The 23,619-nt window shown below is 42.1% G+C and overlaps 1 protein-coding gene across 1 annotated transcript in view; it reads left to right on the top strand.

The window, feature by feature from the left end:
• The window catches only part of LOC137627816 (cilia- and flagella-associated protein 418-like), a 38,831-nt gene that overhangs the window by 3,089 nt on the left and 12,123 nt on the right, over positions 1 to 23,619 (top strand). The window contains 2 exon segments of the mRNA XM_068359185.1: positions 7,161 to 7,399; positions 12,411 to 12,501. Coding sequence (XP_068215286.1) covers positions 7,161 to 7,399; positions 12,411 to 12,496 — 325 coding nt within the window. The 3' untranslated portion in view covers positions 12,497 to 12,501.

The raw sequence follows: 23,619 nt of genomic DNA, 5'->3' as shown, positions 1-23,619 counted from the left end.
TAGGCTTTAAGTTACTTTTCTAGTATGCCATATAGGAAAGAAATGTGATAAAAAGAAACATTTAAGGCTTCTTAACTCATTTGATATTTAAAAAGCAGTGGACTGGTCATACTTTTTCTTGAGCATTTCCTAACAACAGTGATCCATATAAGATCGAAAATGGTCTTGAGGTGGTACTCATTTCTTTTGGAGAATGTCAATCTTGGCATTGAAGCAATAGCTCAATTTCCTGTGTATCAACCTGATGTTAGTTTTAACATAATTTTGTTGATTAACTATTTTGTACTGACAGTCAATATTCCTTCAATATCAGTAAGCTGGTCACTCATCGGATTCGATCACTAGGTCTACTTTATATTTACGTTATGTGATAGGAATCAAAATGCCTTACTTTTTGGTGGGCATAAAAATAACAACAATCTAATCCATTTTTCAAAATGGAAGCCTAGGGCCTATTGATGCATGCACCATAGATTTACTTATATGTAACTGCTGCATAAGATTCCTGTTGAGTTGGAAGATAATCATCAATCAATATTTGCATGTAATTGTATTCAAAACCACCAGCAAAAGCACATTCGTCTTGTCAGCTTTGTACATCTTCACACTCAATATCTTGTCTGCGCGTACACTTTCCTTTACTCACACGATCACCCTTATGTGTACCTGGGAGCTTACGATCACCTTCTAGTAAGGCTAGAGACGTTAGAGCATCTCGTCTTAAGTTTTAGATTTCCATGCACAAGGTCCCCACATGCAAGATTCTTGCCCGAGGAATCTCAGCTTGTAAAGTTTCCACTTTTGTAGCCCCTGCAGACAGTAAACCTACATGTTAAGACTCCATGCTTACCTCCGCCATGCACTGGAGATTCACGCCCACAAAACCTCATACCTTCAGAATTCACGTGCTAGGTCCCCATGAGCTGGAGTCCCACGCTCCAGGCAAAATATTATCGCGCGAGAGCCAGTGCGACCCCTAGCGCAATCCCACGCGCAAGGCTGCAGGACACCACGCACGAGGCTGCAGGACGCCATGCGCGAGGCTGCAGGACGCCACGCACGAGGCTGCAGGACGCCACGCACGAGGCTGCAGGACGCCACGCGCGAGGCTGCAGGATGCCACGCGGCCAGGTCATCGTCACCCCCCCCCCCCCCCCCCCCCCCCCCAGCGCAGAGCAGCGCGCTCGCCGGAGGGAGGAAGAGCTCCGGATAGATCCAGGGACTTTTCTCCTTCTTCTTCCTTTCAGGCAGACCCTACTTTGGTAACTCCTCCTAGGGATCGAACGATCCCCTTCCCTCCAGAGGGAGTGTCTGACAGCACAGCTGTCAGTCAGCAGCCCTGGTTTGGGTCCCTTGTCAGAGCGTTCATGTAGGATTTTAAGCCTGTTCTCTCTGAGCTGGGCCACAAATCAGTGGCAGCTTTGACTCCCCTGAAGAAGAAGAGAGGAGTAGCTGACGTGGTAACTTCTCCAAGGGCGAAGCTGACTCCTCGGAAGTCTTTGAGGGAGGCCTCCTCCCCCCCCAAGACTTTCTCTCCCTCCCCTTTGGACAAAGATTTCCCGTCCTCAGGGGAGTCGCGTGAGGTGAGGCGTTCCCCCATCGCACCAATGAGGGAAACCCCACCTCACGCAGAGAAGTCTTCTCGGGTAGGGGTGGAGAAGAGCCTCCCACCATCACTGTTGGAGTCCTGCATCCCTCCCAGGAGGGAGTCGAAGGACTCCAAGAATTTACCGAAGTCGTCCTCAAGGATTAGACCAGAGCCAGCCAAGCCCTCGGAGAACGTCCACGAGTCACCCCAAGAAGAGCCTTTGGGGAGAGGAGACTTTGCTGCCAGCCCTTCAGGAGGAGAGCTACAGGAGTCAGAGTAAGCGTTCTGGCAAGTTCTGACCCTTATGAGGAATCTCAATGGGTTCACAGATCCAGAGATTCCCTCTCGTGAGGGCAAGAACTCGGTCTTGGACCGAGTCTTTGGTACTCAAAACCCTTTAAGGCCAGCGCGGCTTTGCCCTGGTCCCAAGGGGTTAAGAGTGCCAGAGATAAGGTCGAAGGCCAGCTCTCCGAGCTTGCCTCCTCCAGCCGATCCAGCGCCGGTAACAAACTCCTCCCGCCTCCTCGTGTCCATCAGAGGAGGTAGTTTGACATCATAGAGGAGACTTGTTTAGCTCTTCCCTTACACCTTTCTTTGGAAGAGCTTACCAGGGGAGTCCCTCTAGAGAGAGACTCCAACCGGCAAGTGTCGTTCTCGGCTACGGAGATCCTTAGCCAGGAGAAGGTGGCCAAGTGTGCCATGCAGGCAACTTCATGGCTGGACATCTGGCTAGGGTCACTGGGCATCCTGTTACGATCTGAGGACTTGTCCAAAGAGAGTACCAGGAAGGCCATGGAGACCTTTCTACTTTCAGGCACTCGTACCATCGAGTTTCTAGCTCACCAAGTCTCGAACTTGTGGGCTAATACCATCTTGAAGCGTCGAGATGCGGTGTCTGAGAGATTCCACCAGAAGGTCCCCAGTACCGAGATCAGCAGGCTCAGACATTCTTCCATCTTGGGGAAGAATTTGTTTGAGCCTAAGGACCTGGAGCAGGTGGCTGAGAGGTGGAGAAAGTTCAACCAGGACTCTCTCCTACATAGGGCTTTAACATCGAAGCCCTATAAACCTCCAGCAACCCAGCAACCACTTCCTACCAAGACCACGAAGCCTTTCTTGTCAAGGACAAGAAAGGCAAAAAGTCCTCCAGGGGAGGAAAGAATCCTAGAGGGAGTGGCCGAGGCCGCAAACGCTAGGATTGGCAGTCCCCCTGCATGTCCACCAGTGGGGGAATGCCTACAAAGTTGCGCAAACAGGTGGCAGCAACTCGGGGCCGATTCCTGGACGATTTCCATAATCAGTTAAGGATATCGCGTCCCATTCACAACATCTCTACCTCCCCGACAGCTAATCCAGTGTCGTTGAGCTCCCTTGCCATGGGATCGGCAAGGGGGCAAGCCCTTCGGGCAGAAGTCAAGACCATGTTGAAGAAGGGCGCTCTCCAAGAGGTCGTCGATGGGTCCCCAGGCTTCTTCAGTCGACTCTTTCTTGTAAAGAAGGCGTCTGGAGGCTGGAGACCAGTCATCGACCTCTCAGCTCTGAACAGGTTTGTCAAGCAGACCCCGTTCAGCATGGAGACGGCAGACACGGTCAGACTTGCAGTGAGACCGCAAGACTTCATGTGTACACTGGACCTGAAGGACGTGTACTTCCAGATTCCAGTCCATCCGTCTTCAAGGAAGTACTTAAGATTCAGCCTAGACAACAAGATCTACCAGTTCAAGGTGCTGTGTTTCGGTCTCTCCATAGCACCTCAGGTTTTCACCAGAGTGTTCACCCTAATATCGTCGTGGGCACACAGGATCGGCATCCGTCTCCTCCGTTATCTGGACGGCTGGCTGATCCTAGCAGACTCGGAGTCAGCCCTTCTTCGACACCGAGACAAACTTCTGGGACTTTGCCAAGATCTAGGGATCATGGTAAATCTCGAGAAGTCTTCTCTGCTTCTTACTCAAAGACTGGTATATCTAAGCATGATCATAAACACCAATCTCCACAAAGCCTTCCCATCAGACTACAGGATAGCAAGGCTGAGGAGGGTTGCGAGTCCTTTCCTCAGACGAGAAGAGCTCCCAGCCCAATCGTGGTTACGTCTCCTCGGTCACCTCTCATCCTTGGCCCGTCTAGTTCCCAACGGTCGCCTCTCATCCTTGGCCCATCTAGTTCCCAACGGTCGCCTCTCATCCTTGGCCCGTCTAGTTCCCAACGGTCGCCTCAGAATGAGATCTCTCCAGTGGCGACTCAAGTCCCGGTGGAATCAAGGTCATGATTCCCCGGATATCATGATCCCTATGGGTCCTGCGGAACGGACGGATCTTCAGTGGTGGGTCGGCTCGCTTCATTCCAGGCAAGAGGAATGTGCTCACCGACAGTCTGAGCAGAGCGTCTCAGATAGTGAGTATCGAGTGGTCTTTGGATCATCTAGTAGCCAACAAAGTCCTGACTTTGTGGGGTTCCCCGACTGTGGATCTGTTCGCTACAGTGCTGAACTTCAAGCTCCCGCTGTACTGCTCCCCAGTCCCGGATCCCAAGGCACTCTGGCAAGATGCCTTCCAACAACAGTGGGACAACATTGACGTATACGCCTTTCCCCCGTTCTGTCTGATGAGGAGGGTACTCAACAAGACCAGAATATCGGTCAATCTCTCGATGACCCTTATAGCTCCGCTATGGCATCACGCGGAATAGTTTCCAGACTTTTTGCAACTCCTAACGAAACTTCCGAGAGAACTCCCTCCATGACACGAGCTACTCAAACCACACGCCAACATCTTTCACAAAGCCGTAGCTTCGCTTCGACTTTACGCCTGGAGACTCCAGCATCTCCTCGTGGTGAGAGGATTTTCGCAACAGGTTGCAAACAGGATGTCTGGACACCTGCGAAGGTCATCCGCAAGGGTCTACCAGGCAAAGTGGCGAGTTTTCTGTGGTTGGTGTCGTGGAAGGGGTATTTCTCCACTCGATGCCACTATTCCAGCAATAGCGAAGTTCTTCGTGTATTTGCGAGAAGAAATGCGCCTTTCAGTCTCGGCAGTGAAAAGCTATTGCTCGGCCTTAAGTTTAGCCTTCAGGCTCAAAGGAGTGGACATTTCTTCTTCGCTGGAACTTTCCCTACTCATACGAAGTTATGAACTTACCTGCCCTCAGTCGGAAGTGAGACCTCCTCCATAGAACGTGGTTCGAGTTCTCAGGTCTCTTAAGAGACCTCCCTACGAACTATTACGCCAGGTTTCAGATTGCCACCTGACTTGGAAGACGGTGTTCCTACTAGCTTTGGCCTCGGCCAAGTGAGTCTGTGAACTTCATGGTCTCTCGTATGACAAAGCCCATTCAAGGGGATGGGGGGAGGTAACGTTCAGATTCGTCCCTGAGTTTGTTGCTAAGACTCGGAATCTCGGGGTGCCAGACCTTCGGTTCGACTCTTTCCAGATCTCGAGTCTTCGTTCTGTAACAGATGACCCAGACCATCTCCTACTGTGCCCAGTAAGGAGTCTGAGGCTATATCTCAAAAGAACTGCTGCAGTTCGTCCCCAAGTGCAGGCATTGTTTGTGAGCACTGGGAGAACAAAGAGGAGGGTTACCAAGAATACTATCTCAGAATGTATTCGTAGGGTAATCCATCTGTCCCTGAATCCTGACCCTCCTCCGTCACGTCGCCCTAGAGCACATGATATCAGGGGCATAGCTACGTCCCTGGCCTTCAAAAAGAACTTCTCAGTGACGCAGGTTCTACAAGCAGGCGTCTGGAAGCGTCAGATGACCTTCACAGCCCACTACCTGCAAGACGTGACCCACAGGAGGCTCGATACGTTCTCTATCGGTCCTGTGGTGGCTGCACAACATCTGGTTTTAACCTCAGGCTTCTTAATGGACAAGTAGCAGAAGGTTGAGGGCATTGTTACCTGGTTTTAGTCTGCATGAATGAAAAGGTTTGTCTGGCCCGTATTCTTTTCTTCATCCTCCCCTCTCTTGGGGAAAGCAGCATCCTGGGTTCTCTGCACAGCTGACCTCGAACCACTGCAGGTAAACCATGTGTCCTTGTGTTCCTAGTATTAAGCTACTGTAATACTGTCACGTCCCCATACCCTGACGAGGTGGTATTGGGAGAGTCCTAGCCTAAAGTTTCCATCTAAAGGACTACAGGTTAACTTCCTAGGATGAGTCACTCTTCAAACCTTCACACACAGCTTACGTAGGCCGCAGCCCTTGCGCAGCAGGGTGCTAGCAAGGTGCGGGAACTCCTTATTGTTGAGTGCTGACACACTCAGATACTGAGTCCCCGGGCAAAGCCAAAACCCAGTACTGGCTGGGACTTACCACCCTTCCTAAGGGGTGAGTCACCCATATTAAATAGCGTGGTTTGTATTTCAGTTACAGAACAAATGACAAATTCTTAGGTAATTTGTATTTTTCCTAACTATAGAAACCTTAGCTATTTAATCAAACTTGCCCGCCAGCCCTATCCCCCGTGAAGTCCTACCTCTAAGCAAAGTGAGCTCAGCACCGGTGTGTGTGAGAGGGGGGGGGGGGTAGTAGCAAGCTACCCTCCCTACTCCCCCTGCTAACTAGCAGTCGGGTAGTAAACCCTCGTTAAAATTCTAATGGCTCGTCATTTCAGCTATGCCGAAAGTAATTACCCATATTAAATAGCTAAGGTTTTTATAGTTAGGAAAAATACAAATTACCTACGAATTTGTCATATTACTACAGTTTCATTATTATACTGGACAGAATTATGTTATTGATACAGTAATATACAATATACAATATTGTAATTTTATTTTTTATACTAAACAGTTTATTGCAGTATAACACATTAAGGGACATCTAATGCAAAGTATGTATATGATAGGGATAGGTGTGCATTGTAACATTGCCAGTACAGTGTAAGAGAGTAATGTGTTATTTTTACAGGATAGTACATTTAGTACTGTAGTGGGCCATGCACTTAAAGAAAAATTACAGTACGTAGATATTTACAAGCACTGTAACCCAAAATTTACATAGAAATATGGTAATCTATTATCTGTGGATTTCCTAACCCACAGCAGAGGCTCAAGTGCAATTCTTGTGGATTTAGAGGGCCAATTGTACTTCATGCTTATCATTACTGGAATGTTCCATCATGGATAATGGCATTTGGAAAACTAATATATCTCTCAACGTCTGGGTATTGAAAAGCATTTGTTTGACACATCAGAATCACAACGGGTTAACTTATAAATAAAACACTCTCTTCCTTCTCTTGAACATTGATTGTGAAGATAGTATCAATAATTCCATGCAAGTAAATACCATGAATAGATACAGTAGTCACGTTACTATATTATCGTAACGTGTACAATTTTTTTTTTTACTACTGACGAGTGTGTAAATTTTGACTCAAACCTTGCTGTGTTTAGAAATGCAAGTGATATACAGTACTTGATTTTTTTAAGGAGACCATATTAACCAATACCTTTTATTTAAAAAAATATTCCTTTCCATCTAAAAATTTCAAATGTTTAAGGGTTAGTTTTTTATGTTAATGTTTTCAAGCGAGACTTGGAATAACTTGATCTTTTCCTTTCAGGTCTTGTGATCAATTACGATGCATCAAATGTGATTTACCCGTAGTGTTTTTTGAAGGATTTATATGGACGGAAGACACTGATTACCTTTTTTTAAGAAACAATTACCCAGACCTTGAACGTTTACGATCTCATCTTGATTCACTTCGTGGAGGCCGAGCCTATGCCTGTCAGTGTTGTTTTCGCTCTGTTGAGGAGCCTCTTAGTTTGGCGGAGGACACAAATCTCCAGTGGGTTTGTGGTAAGCACTGACTTACTTGCATGGGAACATGATCATGTTAAGTAATGTACCTATTTAGAAGTCATTTTCAGGGTTTCAAAGGTTTTATTTTTAGATATGTACTTTAGTGCCAAATAAGTATTCATTTGAGCAGTGTTGTGGTTTTGCATGATAATTTTTCAGCAATTGTTTTAGCTTGAATATATGATAATCAGAGCTTTCAACAAGCAAATCTTTCCCAGACTGTATCTCTGATTTTGGTACAGTATTCTCTATTTTATAGTCTTGGTTTCCTATTTACAAGACATACAGTAGTAGTGTTTCATGGCTACTTTGCTCAAGTAGTTGGTGTCCATATGCAAATCCAAGCACTTGTTTTACTAAAACCTTAATTACCTTTGGTGGCCATGAAAGACCAGTGATAATTACATTTGAAATAGGATCTGCATGGTTAACTCTCCATAAGCATTACTTAGAGAGTGTATTTCTCTAGCATCCATCACTATCTGCTCAGAGACTGCCTTGTTTACTATGTTACCATTGGTATTATTATTACTAGCTAAGCTACAATTGTAGTTGGAAAAGCAGGATGCTATAGGCCCAAGAGCTCCAACAGGGAAAACTAGCCCAGTGAAGAAAGGAATTAAGGAAACAGATTGAATTGGGTGCCTGAGTGTACCCTTAAGCAAGAGAACTCTAACCTACGACAGTGGAAGACTATGGTACAGAGGCTATGGCACTACCCAAGATTAGGAAACAAAGGTTTGATTTTGGAGTGTCCCTCCCCTAGAAGAACTGCTTACCATAGCGAAAGAGTATCTTACCGAGGCAATCTTAAAATATTACCAAAGCTATACATGTGTGCTTTGATATGAATCAAGTTTCTTTCTAAGTGCATTTTGATTGTTGAAAGTTTGTGGAAGATAATATAGGTTTTGTAACGATAGGTACAGTGATTGCAAATTTCCCTACTACAAAATGTGTTTATGAAGCAATGATTCTTTCAGTGACAGTACTGTATTTGTAGGTAGAAGGTCATGGTGCCATGGTTTAGCTTCAATAGTAGAGCAAATATGCTAAGTATGAAGTGTAACTCTTCTTGTTTATAAGTTGAAGTCGAGTTAAAGACTTACAGATTTTTTAATCATATCTATCCCTTTTGGCAAAGATTGTACAGGAGGAAAAGAAAAAAGAAGTGGAAATTTGCACACTCACTCATTGGCAGACAGACAAATAAAAAGAAACAATCTCCTTTCATGCATGTCATTGGATGATGGCTTACTTTTATACTAATTTTTGGTTCAAGTCCCTTTAGCTGTGAAGGAGCATGATGTCAAGGTGAGCACAACAAATTTATGGACAGACAGGTGTACAAATGGAGGGAAAACTACAGCACCCTGATGTTTTTGGTGTGGTCTATCTATATACCAAGGCACTTCACCCATTTTTGGGGGGTAGCCGACATCAAACAAATGAAAAAAGGGGACCTTTCCTCTCTACGCTCCTCCCAGCCTGATGAGGGACTCGACCGAGTTCGGCTGGTACTGCTAGGGTGCCACAGCCCACCCTCTCCCGTTATCCACCACAGATGAAGCTTCATAATGCTGAATCCCCTACTGCTGCTACCTCCACAGTCATCCAAGGCAACCGGAGGAAGCAGCAAGGCCTACCGGAACTGCGTCACAATCGCTCACCATTCATTCCTATTTATAGCATGCTCTCTTGCCTCTTCACATCTATCCTACTATCGCCCAGAGCTTTCTTCACTCCATCTATCCACCTAAACCTTGGTCTTTTGTACTTCTCCCATCAACTCTTGCATTCTTCCCCTTCTTTAGCAGACAGCCATTTTCCATTCTCTCAACATGGTCAAACCACCTCAACACATTCATATTCACTCTTGCTACTAAATCATTTCTTACACCCGTTCTCACCTTCACTACTTCATTCCTAACCCTATCTATTCGAGATACACTAGCCATACACCTTAGACACTTCATCTCGAACACATTTAATTTTTGTCTCTCCGTCACTTTCATTCTCCACAACTCCGATCCATACATCACAGTTGGTACAATCACTTTCTCATACAGAACTCTCTTTACATTCATGCCTAACATCTGTTCTTTACCACTCCCTTCACAGCCCTTAACACTTTGCATCCTTCATTCACTCTCTGACATACATCTGCTTCCACTCCGCTATTTGCAGCAACAACAGACCCCAAGTACTTAAACTGATCTGCTTCCTCAGATAACTCTCCATTCAACATGACATTCAACCTCATACCACCTTCCCTTCTCGTACATCTCATAACCTTACTCTTACCCACATTAACTCTGAACTTCCTTCTCTCACATACCCTTCCAAATTCTGTCACTAATCGGCCAGGCTTCTCTTCCGAGTCTGCAACCAGTACAGTATCATCTGCAAACAACAACTGATTTACCTCCCAAATCCTCGCCCAAGCACTCGAACATTCACCTTTCTTACCTCTCCATCAACATACAAGTACCATGGTAACATCACACATCCCTGTCTCAGCCCCACTCTCACTGGAAACCAATCGCTCACTTCATTTCCTATCCTAACACATGCTTTACTACCTTTGTAGAAACTTTTCACTGCTTGCAACAACCTTCCACCAATTCCATATAACCTCATCACATTCCACATCGCTTCCCTATCAACTCTATCATATGCTTTCTCCAAATCCATAAACGCAACGTACAGTACACCTCCTTACCTTTTGCTAAATATTTCTCGCATATCTGCCTAACTGTAAAAATCTGATTCATACATTCCGTACCTCTTCTAAAGCCACCCTGTACTTCTAAGATTGCATTCTCTGTTTTATCCTTAATCCTATTACTGTAATCAGTACTCTACCATACACTTTTCCAACCACACTCAACAAACTAATATCCCTTGAATTACAATACTCATGCACATCTCCCTTACCCTTATATAGTGGTACAATACATGCACAAACCCAATCTACTGGTACCATTGACAACATAAAACTCATATTAAACAATCTCATCAACCATTCAAGTACAGTCACACCCCCTTTCTTTAACATCTCAGTTCTCACATCATCCATACCAGGTGCTTTTCCTACTCTTGTTTCATCCAATGCTCTCCTCACTTCTTCTCTTGTAATCTCTCTCTCATTCTCATCTCCCATCACTGGCACCTCAACACCTGCAACACCAATTATATCTGCCTCCCTATTATCCTTAACATTCAGTAAACTTTCAAAATATTCAGCCAACCTTTTCCTTGCCTCCTCTCCTTTTAACAACCTGCCATTTCCATCTTTCACTGTCTCTTCAATTCTTGAACCAGCCTTCCTCACTCTCTTCATTTCTTTCCAAAACTTCTTCTTATTCTCTTCATATGAACGACCCATCTATTGCTCGAAATTTGTTTTTACAGTTTTACACAGATGAATCCACTTACTATCTAAGGAATATAACTGATTTTACTGAATACATCAAAGCTGCATCAGAAAAAAACAATCCTTTATTCATTCATAGATGATCTTGACAGCCTATTTTCATTAGAAGTACTATGCAGACACACAAGGACTAGTTACGTCATACCCAAAATCTGTTGTATGCATCCAAACTCATGTTGGGCATTTTTTATTTACTCAACATATTTTAGTTTGAAGTGAAGAGTACTCCTAAAGTCATTTCTGTTTTTTCTATATATATCTGAAGTGTAAGTGTATACAGTATTGTGTTTGCGTTTGAGTTTTCTTTGTTTATACAAAACTAACAATTACTCAATAAGTAGGGTTTTGGTGGCTTATTGGAAACATTCCTGCCTGGGGATTGCTGGACTGGGGTTGGAATCCCACTCAAGTTTGATAGTTTTTTGTAGTGTCCGCCATCTCACCATCCTTGTAAGCCAAGGATAGGGGATTTGGGAAAACCTATAGATCTACAGTACCTGTTAAGTTATCATCAGCCATTTCCTGGCCCTCCCTGGTCTGAGCTTGGGTGGAGAGGGGTCTTGGGTGCTCAGTCTTTAAGGCATTTTCCTGCTAGCTAGGGCATTATCCTAGCGAGGGCATTGTCACTATCCATTTTCTACTGTTCTTGAGTGGCCCTTAAACCTTTGAAATGAATGTTTTGTGCTTTCAAGATGCAGTGCAAGGTTTATCAGTAAACTTGCCATTTAATTGGTTTGGAAATATATAGTTGGTGAATTATGTAAAACTTTATAGAATTATGAAATGATATTTAAGAGTACGTAATTTTTACACAAATTATCTGTTGCTAACTTCACTTGGAAAAGAGGTTAGATGGAATGAAATTGAAGCCTTCTATGGGAACTAGATATTTTTATTATAAACACTGAAATGCAGAAAGAGAGAGAGAGAGAGAGATAATTCTCATTGGTCTTGTCACTGCTCTGAACAGTAATTAAGGTTACTCGAAATCAGAAGTATGGATGCTTTAAATCTGTTTAATTTTCCTCCCGGATTTCTGATGTACCCATATTGTTTGGTACATAAAGTATTGATTTTAGGCATTAAGAAGTGTTGTTGCTTGGAGTTCTCACATTTGTAAGAAGTGCTATTTTGTTAATTTTCATGAATAATACAGGTATTCACTTAAGCATGCATCTACTTCTTCCTCTAAAGAACAGTTCTTATTTGAGGTTTGAGTTGCAAAGTCCCAACCCTTTTGTCTAATTTTGGCTGATGCTTGCTTGTAAGATCTCTTGCTTTGCTTTTGGCCATTTTCAATAGTTGATAAGCGATTCTACTTCATTTTAATAGAAAGTGTTTGTTGTCGGAAATAAGAGAGACTTATAGATTTTTTATAAACCTATAGATTGTGAAGTTGAATCTATTATAAATGAATGTTTTGGTAATCATAAACATCAGAATTTCCTCCTTAGCCATATTTTACGTTAGTGAAGACATTACTGTGATGGAACATATTTTACCTTTCATGACAGTTACAATTAATGGTGTCAGTGAAGTGACATGGGAAGATAATATGATTCACTTTTCCAGTTCATAAAGTTGCTGTTCAGAAACCAAATTCTGTCCTGCATGACATTTCAGCATTGTCTAAGTGCGCTGTAACTCCGCCAGAATAGCATAGGTAATATTTATGTTTAAAGATCGTACTGTAGATGGAATGACTTGATTGTAGAGAATCTGTAAGGAATTAATGGTAGCATATTGTTTTTCATGTTTCCCATTTCATTAGTAGACATAGTATCTTTAGAATGGTTTCACATTATGTATTTTTATTTGCACTGTAAAGTATTTAATTATATTTATTGATAGTAGACTAAAATATTATTCGTAATTATTTTTTATTAGATTCTTTTTGGCTAAGTCTCATTGAATCCTACTTACTTTGGTCTTGGTAACCTGTTAGATATTACATATGTTAGGAAGAGTATGTTGTTTATGAGATTTAAAGGTGGGTGACCTCATCATCAGGGTAAAAAATGTTGACAAAAAATATGTAAATAATTGGCAGTAAAGAATAGATTATTACTAAGATTAAAATGAAGGGATAAAATGGTCAAGTGCGGTAATTTACAATTCGAACTTGAGATGAGAAAGTAATGCTTTTTAAAATCTAGAAAATATTATTAATACCTCTTGAGAAATAAATGCTGAAATTGGTTCCACTTCTAGTTTTCATAATTAAAAAAAGACATCAATGAAAAGGTTAATTGTCTTTCAACAAAAAGATAGCGCTATAAAATCTTTGTCAGTGAAGGTACAGTATAATTCCCAGCTAAACTTTTATTTTATTATTGTTTTTGATTCTATATAGAAAGGGTGAATCATGTTTACAACAGATGATTGTCCCAGCATAGTTTTCATTTTCTAAATCATATATCACAAGAAGGGAACACAGACATGACCTCATCATTTCTGTCTCTGCATATTAGAAGATATTTATTGATTGTTTATTTTTCTATAGGTCAAGTTATTTTTACTTTTGTTTGCTAGCTTCATTTTTATTTTTAATATTGTACTATCTGCATATAATTTTAAGGCCTTCATGCCTTAGTAGCTTTCTTTTTAATGGATTTTTTATTTTGTATCTTATTGCATTAGTCATTTTATTAATTTAGTTTATTTTAATCATAGCAAAGATATGTTCTCTATTGTATACTTGATAATTCTTATTCTATTTTGTCATTAGTTTAGCTTGCAAAATAAGATGTTCTTCCTAACAATGGCAGTATTATTAGTTATCAAGCTAAAACTTCCACAAAGCCAACTTGTCACAGAGACAGTAGATGCATTTTCTTTGTCAATTAATGTATTCTTTAGTTACTTATTACCATTTTATCAGTATTTCTTTCATTTAACTTTTTGGTATGTCCATGGGAAGAAGTTTTGTATTATAGTTGAAGTTGAACCCTATTTCCAAACTGTTAAAAATTATCAAAATTGCTAATGACATAATGGCATTGATAAAGGGAAAAGAGATATGCTAAGTTTCAGCAAAAATTATTGTTAGTTTTTAGGAAATCTACCTGATACAGGTATTCAATGTTATTTGTATGTAGGAACAAAGCATCAAACAACAGTATTTACTGTGGATCAATGCATCATTCCAGAAGTACTACTTTGAAGGAAAATTGTGGTTAATTTCTTGAAGAAGCATAATAAGTGATGAGTGAAATGTAGTAAGAAGCATTTTATTGCGTAATGTATTTTATCTTCACTCGGTCAAGAGCAGTATTTAAAAAGACCAATTGCTGTGAATAGAGGCATTTTCTTATTCCAAAGACATCTTAACCCTTTTACCCCCAAAGGACGTAGTGGTACGTTTCACAAAACACATCCCTTTACCCCCATGGACGTACCGGTACGTCCCTGCAAAAAAATGCTATTTATATTTTTTTTTTTTTTTTTGATAATTTTTTGTAAAAATTCAGGCATTTTCCAAGAGAATGAGACCAACCTGACCTCTCTATGACAAAAATTAAGGCTGTTAGAGCAATTTGAAAAATATATACTGCAAAATGTGGTTGAATAAAAAACCCTTGGGGGTTAAGGGTTGGAAATTTCCAAATAGACTGGGGGTAAAAGGGTTAAACAATCATGTTATTACTTTTGTTGTTTTTTTATCGTGTTGAAAGTCTGCCGTTATCAAATACTGTATACAGTAGATAAGCTATAGGTAAAAAATGAGGAAGAAAAACTTTTCAGATTACTATTCTGTCGATATATTTTCAAGAATATAAGTTCATGCACTTCATTGTGATATTGGTGAACCCATGTCCATTTATGGCAAGTTTAAATTGACATAAGTTCTGCTCTCTTTCTGGAAGATGGGTAAAGGCTTCATAGTGTCATCCTAAGTAAGAAAATGTAAAGTAATTCATTTTTATTTCTAAAGAACATTTTCCAAAACCTAAAAGTAAAGAATTGCAAAGTAAGAATTATTTCCATTAAATATAGAAAGAAATTTAAAAGGAAAATTCAGTTAATGAAGAAAAGTTTCAGATCATACAAATATGAAAAAGAATTTAGAAATGTACAGATGTTTGTGATGTATCCAACATTTTGTAATTCCTGAAAACAAGGTTGCAAATTAGGCATTTGTTATCATCGGTATAGTGTACTACAGTATTTGTAACTAATTGCATTACTGAACTATGTGTTTTTTAAAGGGAATAAGGAATTTGATGACTAAGGGGGTTTTTTAAATGGAAAATATTTTGATGGTTTATATTGAGACATAATTTGAAATCAAATGTTGAATTATAATTGTATATAAGTAGATATGCTTTTGCCATCTTAATTTAAGTCTGAAAGAAATGTCTTGCGTTGAAAAAAATTTGCAAAGGATTGCGTAATTGCTACCTATATGTTACCTAAAAAAAAAACTTTCCATTTACAAGTAAAAAAAAAGTCATTTTTCAATATTAATCTTACCCGATGATCATGTAGCTGTCAACTCTGTTGCCCGACAGAAATCTACGGTCAGGATACGCCAGCGATCGCTATACAGGTGGGGGTGTACACAACAGCGCCATCTGTGAATAGGTACTCAAGTACTTCTTGTCAACAAGAACTCAATTTTTCCTCTGTCGTGCCTCCGGCAAGACCTACTAATACGCCGTCCCTAACTGGATTTGTTTTCACAACTTTTTGGTGAAGTACACTATTCCAGTTTTGAGCTTTCGCTATGCAGGGGTTTTATCTTCATTTCAAAACTTGAACTCGTTTTGGATAGATTTTATTATGGTGACGAAGAGAGTATGGACTCTCTTTCACTTTTAAATGGCCGACCCTTCCCTTAGACGGAAGTGTTGGTGTCGAAGAGAGAATAGACTCTCTTTCACTTTTTATGACCCACCCTTCCCTTAGACGGAAGTGTGTTTAGGTTTTTGGTAATTTTGCTTAACAAAGTTATAGATTTATTTTATATCTCTCCGCCATTTATAGGCCTCTTCGATTAACTTTCCATTTATTATAAACTTATAAAAATTAATTTTTATGTTTGTTTATATGCGACCTTTCCTTATAGTAGGCGGTCCTTACTTGGAACCGAAGTTAATTAACATTGAGCCCGTCATATCGTTTTTCCTGTTAAGAATTTATGCTATTTTAATTTTAATGTTTTTGAAAGAATTTCTTTGATAGTCTCGTACTGTTTTCAAAGTTGAACTAACGTTTTGTTTAGTCTCCGCAGTTGTTGACGTTCAGAACGTTCAACTTGCGCTCTATCGTTACGATAGAGAGAGAGTATTTCACGGTTTCACGTTGCAGTAAGAGTAAACCGATTCTAGCGTTTCGTTCATTCTTTCTTAGCTTAAATGGATTTAATTCTAATAAAGGAACTTTTTATTTGGGAAACCTTTCAGTTTTTTTCCTTTAACAAATAATATGTTTTAACGATATACTGTATATAATTGGGCTCATCTCTCAGGTTCTAAGTCAAGAGAGAGAGAGAGAGAGATAGAGACGGAGGGAGAGAGAGGAGGATAAACGTTTCGTTCAAGCGGGTAACGTTGTTCTGGTTTTTTGCTCTTCTCCCTAGTCGCTATAGGGGAAGAAGGTAAAACGTTTCTAGAGTTTTATTCTTGTTCCCAGGCTTTATGCGGTGAGAGATTTTAAACGTAGTTTATTTGATCTAGTGTTTAGTCTCTTTTCCAGCCACTGAATTCTTTATCTTTCATTATGTTTTTCTGTTACATTGTAATACTGTTTTCGCAATTACTACCTTTTAATGAAGGATAGGATTGCGTGTTTCAGGTACAAACCACTTAAAGTTTCGAGTTCAGTGAAATAAGTGCAAACAGGAAATCAAAAGTGATAAAGTGATAGGCGCAAAGTGTTACAGTGTTGCGTTCGAGGGTTCGTCTGTTCGTGCCAGTTGTTCACCTAGTCCGATACCTCTTACAAGCTCCCAAGCCCAGGGGAGAAGTAATGTCGAAGGACTTATGGGTTCCACAGGCCTTGATCGACGAACAGACGTTTCCCTCCGTGGTTTCGGGTGTATCTACACACGTTGCCGACGTGATCACCCCACCCACACAAAGACGAGAGAGCCCATTTATTCCTCGTCTGCGGAAGAGGTTTCTCGCAGAAACCATGGACCAATTCTTGCAGCTTTTAAGTGCAAGTCGGTCCCTTCCGCGCAAGTCCAACGGCCTAGGTGTAGCCACTGGGTCAGTTCGGACTCGCTGCAGTACGACAACTGCACACCTCCCAAGAGAGGCAAGGTGGTACCGCAACAGGCAGTAACTCCGTCTGTTGCCGCACCAGCTGTTTTAGACCCTCAGTCACAACGGACAGTAGCTCCGTTTGTTGTTGTCTTTCATAGACCCTAGTGGTCCATGCTGCAGACTATACAGTCTCAGCTTGCTCCTTCATGCAGGAGTATCGTGCTGGAAGGTTGACAATGCACCTGTTAACCTACAACCCGCCGAGGTTGTGCGCTCAGCAGATACTGCGGCTGCCTGCTCCCACCCTCCACCTGTGAGAGCTCCACCACCGATGCGCAGTCCACCCTGCCAGACGCATGTTCTTGCTGCACCTTCTGCTAACATGCGTGAGCTACCGCATCAGCAGTGGGAAGGTTCTGTAGAGCTGCCGGGTTCCAGCACTATGCGGCATTCTCCGCAGCCCATGCAGCATGCTCTGCATACCTTACAGCATGCTCCGCATACCATGCAGCATGAGCCGCATACCTTACAGCATGCTCCGCATACCATACCGCATGCTCCTCAACCCACCGCAGCCCCTCCCACGCACCAGCACTCTGCTTTTGTTATTGCCAGCTCCCACACTCCGACTGCGGAGAAGGTTGACGATGCACCCGTGGGCCTACACCTCCCACGGTTGTGCGCCCGGCATGGCTTCCTGCTCTCACACTCTTGTTGTGAGAGCTCCTCCACCCATGCACAGTCAACCCTGCCAGATGTATGATGACTCCCACACACAGAGCACTCCGTTGCCGTGCGTGAGCTACCACAAGCTGCCGTGTTTTGACACGGTGTGTCAGCCTCCGCAACACACTGTGGTTACCGCCACTCGCCAGCAGCAAACTAGTCAGTCAGGAGTTGAGGCTTCCCCACACAACTTTGGTTGTTGCCAACTCACAGACTGTCATACAGTTACATGACGTTGCCTTCTGGTCTGCTACTTATACACCAGTGCTGTATGTCCTCACGCTCCTGTTGTGGTTGACAGTTCAGTTTTTGACAGTTCACAGACTGTCAAGCAGTTTCATAACGTTGCCTTCTGGTCTGCTGCTTTTGCACCAGTGAAACCCTCACTGAGAGAACCTAGCTTTTCTCGGATATGGTTCCTGTAGATGAGAAAGTGCTGTTCTCCCTCCTTCTGATATTCCCTTGAGGACTCTGTCATTTGGAGAGGAGCCTTAAGCTGCTTAGCCTCCTATGGACTTTTATTTAGCATAACATGCTTCCAGGGAGGGTAAATGGTTCCGCTTCAGTCGCTAACCCCGTCTGTTGCCACACCTGCTCCCATAGACCTTGGGCTTTGTTGCAAGACATGCAGTCCAAGCTTAGTCCTTGATAGAGGATTTTTTACGGAGAAGACCCTTCTTGCCAACGACCTTCCTACCGGTTGGTTGTACGCCCTGTTGACGCTGAGGTATCCTACTCACGTCCGCCAGTTGAGATGGTTCCTCCACCGGTGCGACCCAGTGTGGGTTGCCAGTCGCACGTTGATGTTATGCTACTCTCGGAGGTGGTTGTGGACGTTCAGTGTGTCACTGGGAAGACGTTCAACAACCAGCAGAGGTGACTTGTTGTGACGCAGTGCGGCAACCTCAGCAACCCGATAAGGGGTTGTCTGTACTACCCAGACAGTCTAGACAGTTTCGGGTTGTCGCTGTACTTCCTCGCTTCCCCATGGTTGACAGTTCACAGACTGTGCAGCAGTACCATGATCTTGTGTCCGGCTCCGTCACGCATCCACCAGTGCGACCGGATTCAGCGAGTCAGACGTTGCCCACTCCGTTGCCGTTTCCTCATCAGTTTCGGATGAGGAACCCTCTGATGAGGACATGGCTGAACAAGAAGATCAATCCCCAGCCCTGCTATCCATCCAGAAGATGCTGAAGAAGGAATACGGCCCTGTCAGGCTGTGGATGAGTCTGGTTAGGACACTGTCATCCGTGGTGCATTTGGTGTCACTTGGAAGACTACACCTCCGTCCTCTTCGGTTTCATCTAGCTCTTCACTGGAAAAGGACAAGACGCTAGAAGCGGTCTCGATCCCGGTTTCCGGAAGATAAGTCTGGTCTAACCTGAGGAAAGGACTTTATCAACCTTTTATAGGGTCTTCCCCTGACTGTTCAGACTCCCAACCACGTTCTCTTCTCAGACGCATCGGACGTAGGCTGGGGTGCGACCTTAGGCGGTAGGGAATGCTCGGGATTATGGAACTCGCGTCAAAGGACAATGCATTTTAACTGCAAGAAGCTTCTGGCAGTAAGTCTGACCTGGAAAAGCTTCAGGTCTCTCCTTCAAGACAAAGTAATGGAGGTCAACACGGACAACTCCCTGCTTTGATGTTCATCTCCTAGCAAGGAGGGACCTACTCTCTGACATGGTGCGAGTTCGCTAGTGACCTCCTCTCCTGTTCAACAGGTCTAGACTTTTCACTAGTAACAAATTTCTTCCAAGGCAACTTGAATGTCTTAGCAGTTTGTCTCAGTAGGAAGGGACAATAATTCCAACATATTGGACCCTCCACAGAGTTGTATGCAAGAGACTTTGGGTCACCTGGGGCCATCCAACCATAGATCTCTTCGCAACCTCGATGTCCAAGAGGCTCTCAACAGACCCAGCAGTGGTTCTTTTAGATGCCTTTCTATTATATTAGTCTCATCTAGATCTATATGCATTCCCTCCGTTCTAGTTTGTCAACAAGGTACTGCAGAAGTTCGCCTCTCACGTTGGGACAAAGTTGACACTAGTTGCTTCCCTCTGGCCCGCGAGAGAATAACTTACCGAGGTACTTCGATGGCTATTAGACGTTCCCAGAACTCTTCCCCTAAGGGTGGACCTGCTACGTCTGCCACGCGTAAGAAGGTACTCCAAGGCCTCCACGCTCTTCGTCTCTCTGCCTTCAGAGTATCGAAAGACTCGAGAACTAGAGGTTTTTCGAAGGAGGCAACCAGAGCGATTGTTAGAGCAAGGAGAACATCCACCCTTAGAGTCTACCAATCGAAGTGGGGAATCTTCCTAAACTGGTGCAAGTCAGTTTCCGTATCCTCGACCAGTACCTCTGTAACTCAAATAGCTGACTTCCTCTTATATCTGAGAAAAGAGCGATCTCTTGCAGCTCCCACTTTCAAGGGTTACAGAAGCATGTTGGCATCAGTCTTCCGTCACAGAGGCTTAGATCTTTTTAACAATAAAGATCTGCAGGACCTCCTTAAGTCTTTTGAGACCACGAAGGAGCGTCGTTTGGTTACACCTGGTTGGAATTTAGACGTGGTTCTAAGATTCCTTATGTTAGACAGGTTCGAACCACTTCAATCAGCCTCCCTGAAAGATCTCACCTTTAAGACTCTTTTCCTGATATGCTTTACCAGCTAAAAGAGTCAGTGAGATTCATGCCTTCAGCAAGAACATCGGATTTTCATCCGAAACGGCTACATGTTCTACATCTTGGTTTTCTAGCCAAACACGAGCTGCCTTCTCGGCCTTGACCAATATCGTTCGTTATTCCAAACTTATCGATATGGTTGGAAATGAACTAGAAAGAGTATTATGTCCTGTAGAGCTCTTAAGTTCTATTTTAAAAACCTTTATGAGGCCCGTCTGAAGCTTTATGGTGTTCAGTTAAGAATTCATCTTTGCCTATGTCAGAGAATTCTTTATCCTATTATTTTCAGACTGTTAATACGAGAAGCTCATTCCCTTCTGAATGAGGAAGACCAAGCTTGGCTGAAGGTAAGGACACACGAAGTTAGAGCTATCACAACTTCCGTGACCTTTTAATAAAATAGATCTCTGCAAAATATTTTCGACGCAACCTTTTGGAAAAGCTAATCAGTGTTCGCGTCTTTTATCTTAAGAATGTCCAGTCTCTTTACGAGAACTGCTACACTCTGGGACCATTCGTAGCAACGAGTGCAGTAGTGGTGGGGGCTCCACCACTACAATTCCCTAATTCCAGAACCTTTTTAATCTTTCTCTTGAAATATTTCTGGGTTGTCCGGAAGGCTAAGAAGCCTTCCGCATCCTGGTTGATTTGGCGGGTGGTCAAATTCTTTCTTGAGAAGCGCCTAGATTAGAGGTTATGATGAGGTCCTTTAGTATGGGTTGCAGCCCTTAATACTTCAGCACCTAGGAGTCGCTCAGCATCCTAAGAGGATCGCTAGGCTCAGTAAGGAAGACGTACTTAAAAAGGCAGAGTAATGGTTCAAGTCGACTTCCTTACCAGGTACTTATTTATTTTATGTTTGTTATTTTGAATAACGGCTAAAATAAGATACGGGATACTTAGCTTCTTTGTTAACATGTATGCTGGTCTCCACCCACCACCCTGGGTGTGAATCAGCTACATGATCATCGGGTAAGATTAATATTGAAAAATGTTATTTTCATTAGTAAAATAAATTTTTGAATATACTTACCCGATGATCATGAATTTAAGGACCCGCCCTTCCTCCCCATAGAGAACCAGTGGACCGAGGAGAAAATTGAGTTCTTGTTGACAAGAAGTACTTGAGTACCTATTCACAGATGGCGCTGTTGTGTACACCCCCACCTGTATAGCGATCGCTGGCGTATCCCGACCGTAGATTTCTGTCGGGCAACAAAGTTGACAGCTACATGATCATCGGGTAAGTATATTCAAAAATTTATTTTACTAATGAAAATAACATATTTGATAAAATTTGGGTCTTTCTACATCTGTGACGTGTATAAAATAAGCATGGTTTCTCTCTTAACATATTAGAAAAATTTAGCGTAGAATTTTTAATTATACTGTATATTCTAAGTCTCTTTCTGCTACATCTTTGAGAGTTTTACACCAACCTGAAGATAAATGTAATTGCATCATGTACAATGTTTTATTAAGGAATTTTTATACGTCAATCGATATTAAATTGGTTTAGCAGAGAGGAAAAAAGGTGCTTGTACTACTGTGATCTCAATTGAAATGCTATAAGATTTTCAGGGCAAAGAAAAAGTTTGTTTGATTACAACCCCATCAATCGTGGACATACAGTATGTGGCTAATACTTTGTCGTGAATGTTCCCAGTTTCCCAGTCTTTCCTTTACAGCAGGATTATAGTTTATAGTTTTCCTCATAATTATACAATCGCTTTTCCAATTCAGTACTCAGTCATAAGGAATTCTTTGTTAAGATTGTAGGCTACTGATCAGTTTCCAGTATAATCATCTTGAGAGGCCTACCTTGTAAGTTGAAGATACTTGTTATTAATTAACTTTAGTTCCAACACGGAGTACTTACCTCGAACTACTTTCTTAGGAGTATCTGGGATCTCCTCCCAAGCGACCAGAATTTTTTGTAGTTTACCCTACTCATGTTTTCTATGCGGGGTAACCTCTGGCGGAGTGATACGCGCCAGGAGACGACCCGGGGTCAGAGAGCATGCTTGCTCAGGTCTCGATACCCGGTAAGTTTCTGGTCGCGTCGCGGATAACATCCCGACGCTCTCTCTTACCCAGTGCGACCCTTTGTGAACTTTGTAATCACCATCCTGAGAAATTTAGTTCTTTTCATTCCTTACTTTGGGCGTCTTTTCTTCTGTTTGTTTAAAAAAATTGCGTTTATCATTTAGTACTGATCTTTGTTAAGTGTCTTAGTCCTGGTGTTCCCAATAACTAGATAATTACTTATTTCTCTAAGGAAAGTTCTTGATAACATTAAAGGATTTATTTTCCCCTTTTTGTAAGTTGCAATGCAATAAAAAAAATATTTTCTCAATTTCTGTCTATTGAAAGTTTTGTAGCTGTATTAATTTAGTTCTTGACTTGGTGTTTACCTTGCATTTGTACCTTATATACTGTATACTGTGTATTTTCTAGGCTAAACTTTGTAGGATTAATAATTCATTTTTATACCTAGGTAGGCTTTATTATATCTCACTGATACTTTATAAATTAACAGTAAAATAACACATGAATTACAGTACATTACTGTATACAGTATCTAATATTTGCTGTGATTATTACCTAATTTTACTCATTTTGTTTTCAATGACTAAGAGATATATTAACCTGGCTACTGGTGGTTTTTTCTGCTAAAATAGTGATTTTTATATACTGTCAGTTCTAATACTGTAATCTTGATATTCTTATGTATGGTTTAGGGCTACAGTTTTGTAGTGCTGTAGTTTAACTCCAACTTTAAAAGAGTTTTGAGAAATATCTCAAGTTATTTAGTTGAATTGTTTAAACTTCAGCTACGATTGTGGTTTTGTGGATAGGTGCTAACAGGACTTATAATGAAAACAGGAATTTCAGTCTAATTTTCTATGCCACAACTGTCTGTGTCTGCCATTGTGCTTTAGTTGTATTAAACTCAATGGGATATAACTCAGCTGACCTACTTTCACCCTTAAAGAAGAATTTGTGGCTCATATTTTCTTCCACTTCCACGTGACTGATCATCACCTTAAATTTATAGCACTGTCAAGAGACGTTGACTTTGTGCTCACCATGTCTCATGGTGATAATAAGCTTGCATCTTCAGTCTGAAAGAACTTTGCTTTATATTCCATGGG

Source organism: Palaemon carinicauda, chromosome 35 (assembly GCF_036898095.1).
Source record: "Palaemon carinicauda isolate YSFRI2023 chromosome 35, ASM3689809v2, whole genome shotgun sequence".
In the NCBI taxonomy this organism is placed as follows: Eukaryota; Metazoa; Arthropoda; class Malacostraca; order Decapoda; family Palaemonidae; genus Palaemon; species Palaemon carinicauda.
This window is presented reverse-complemented; position numbering and strand designations above follow the sequence as displayed.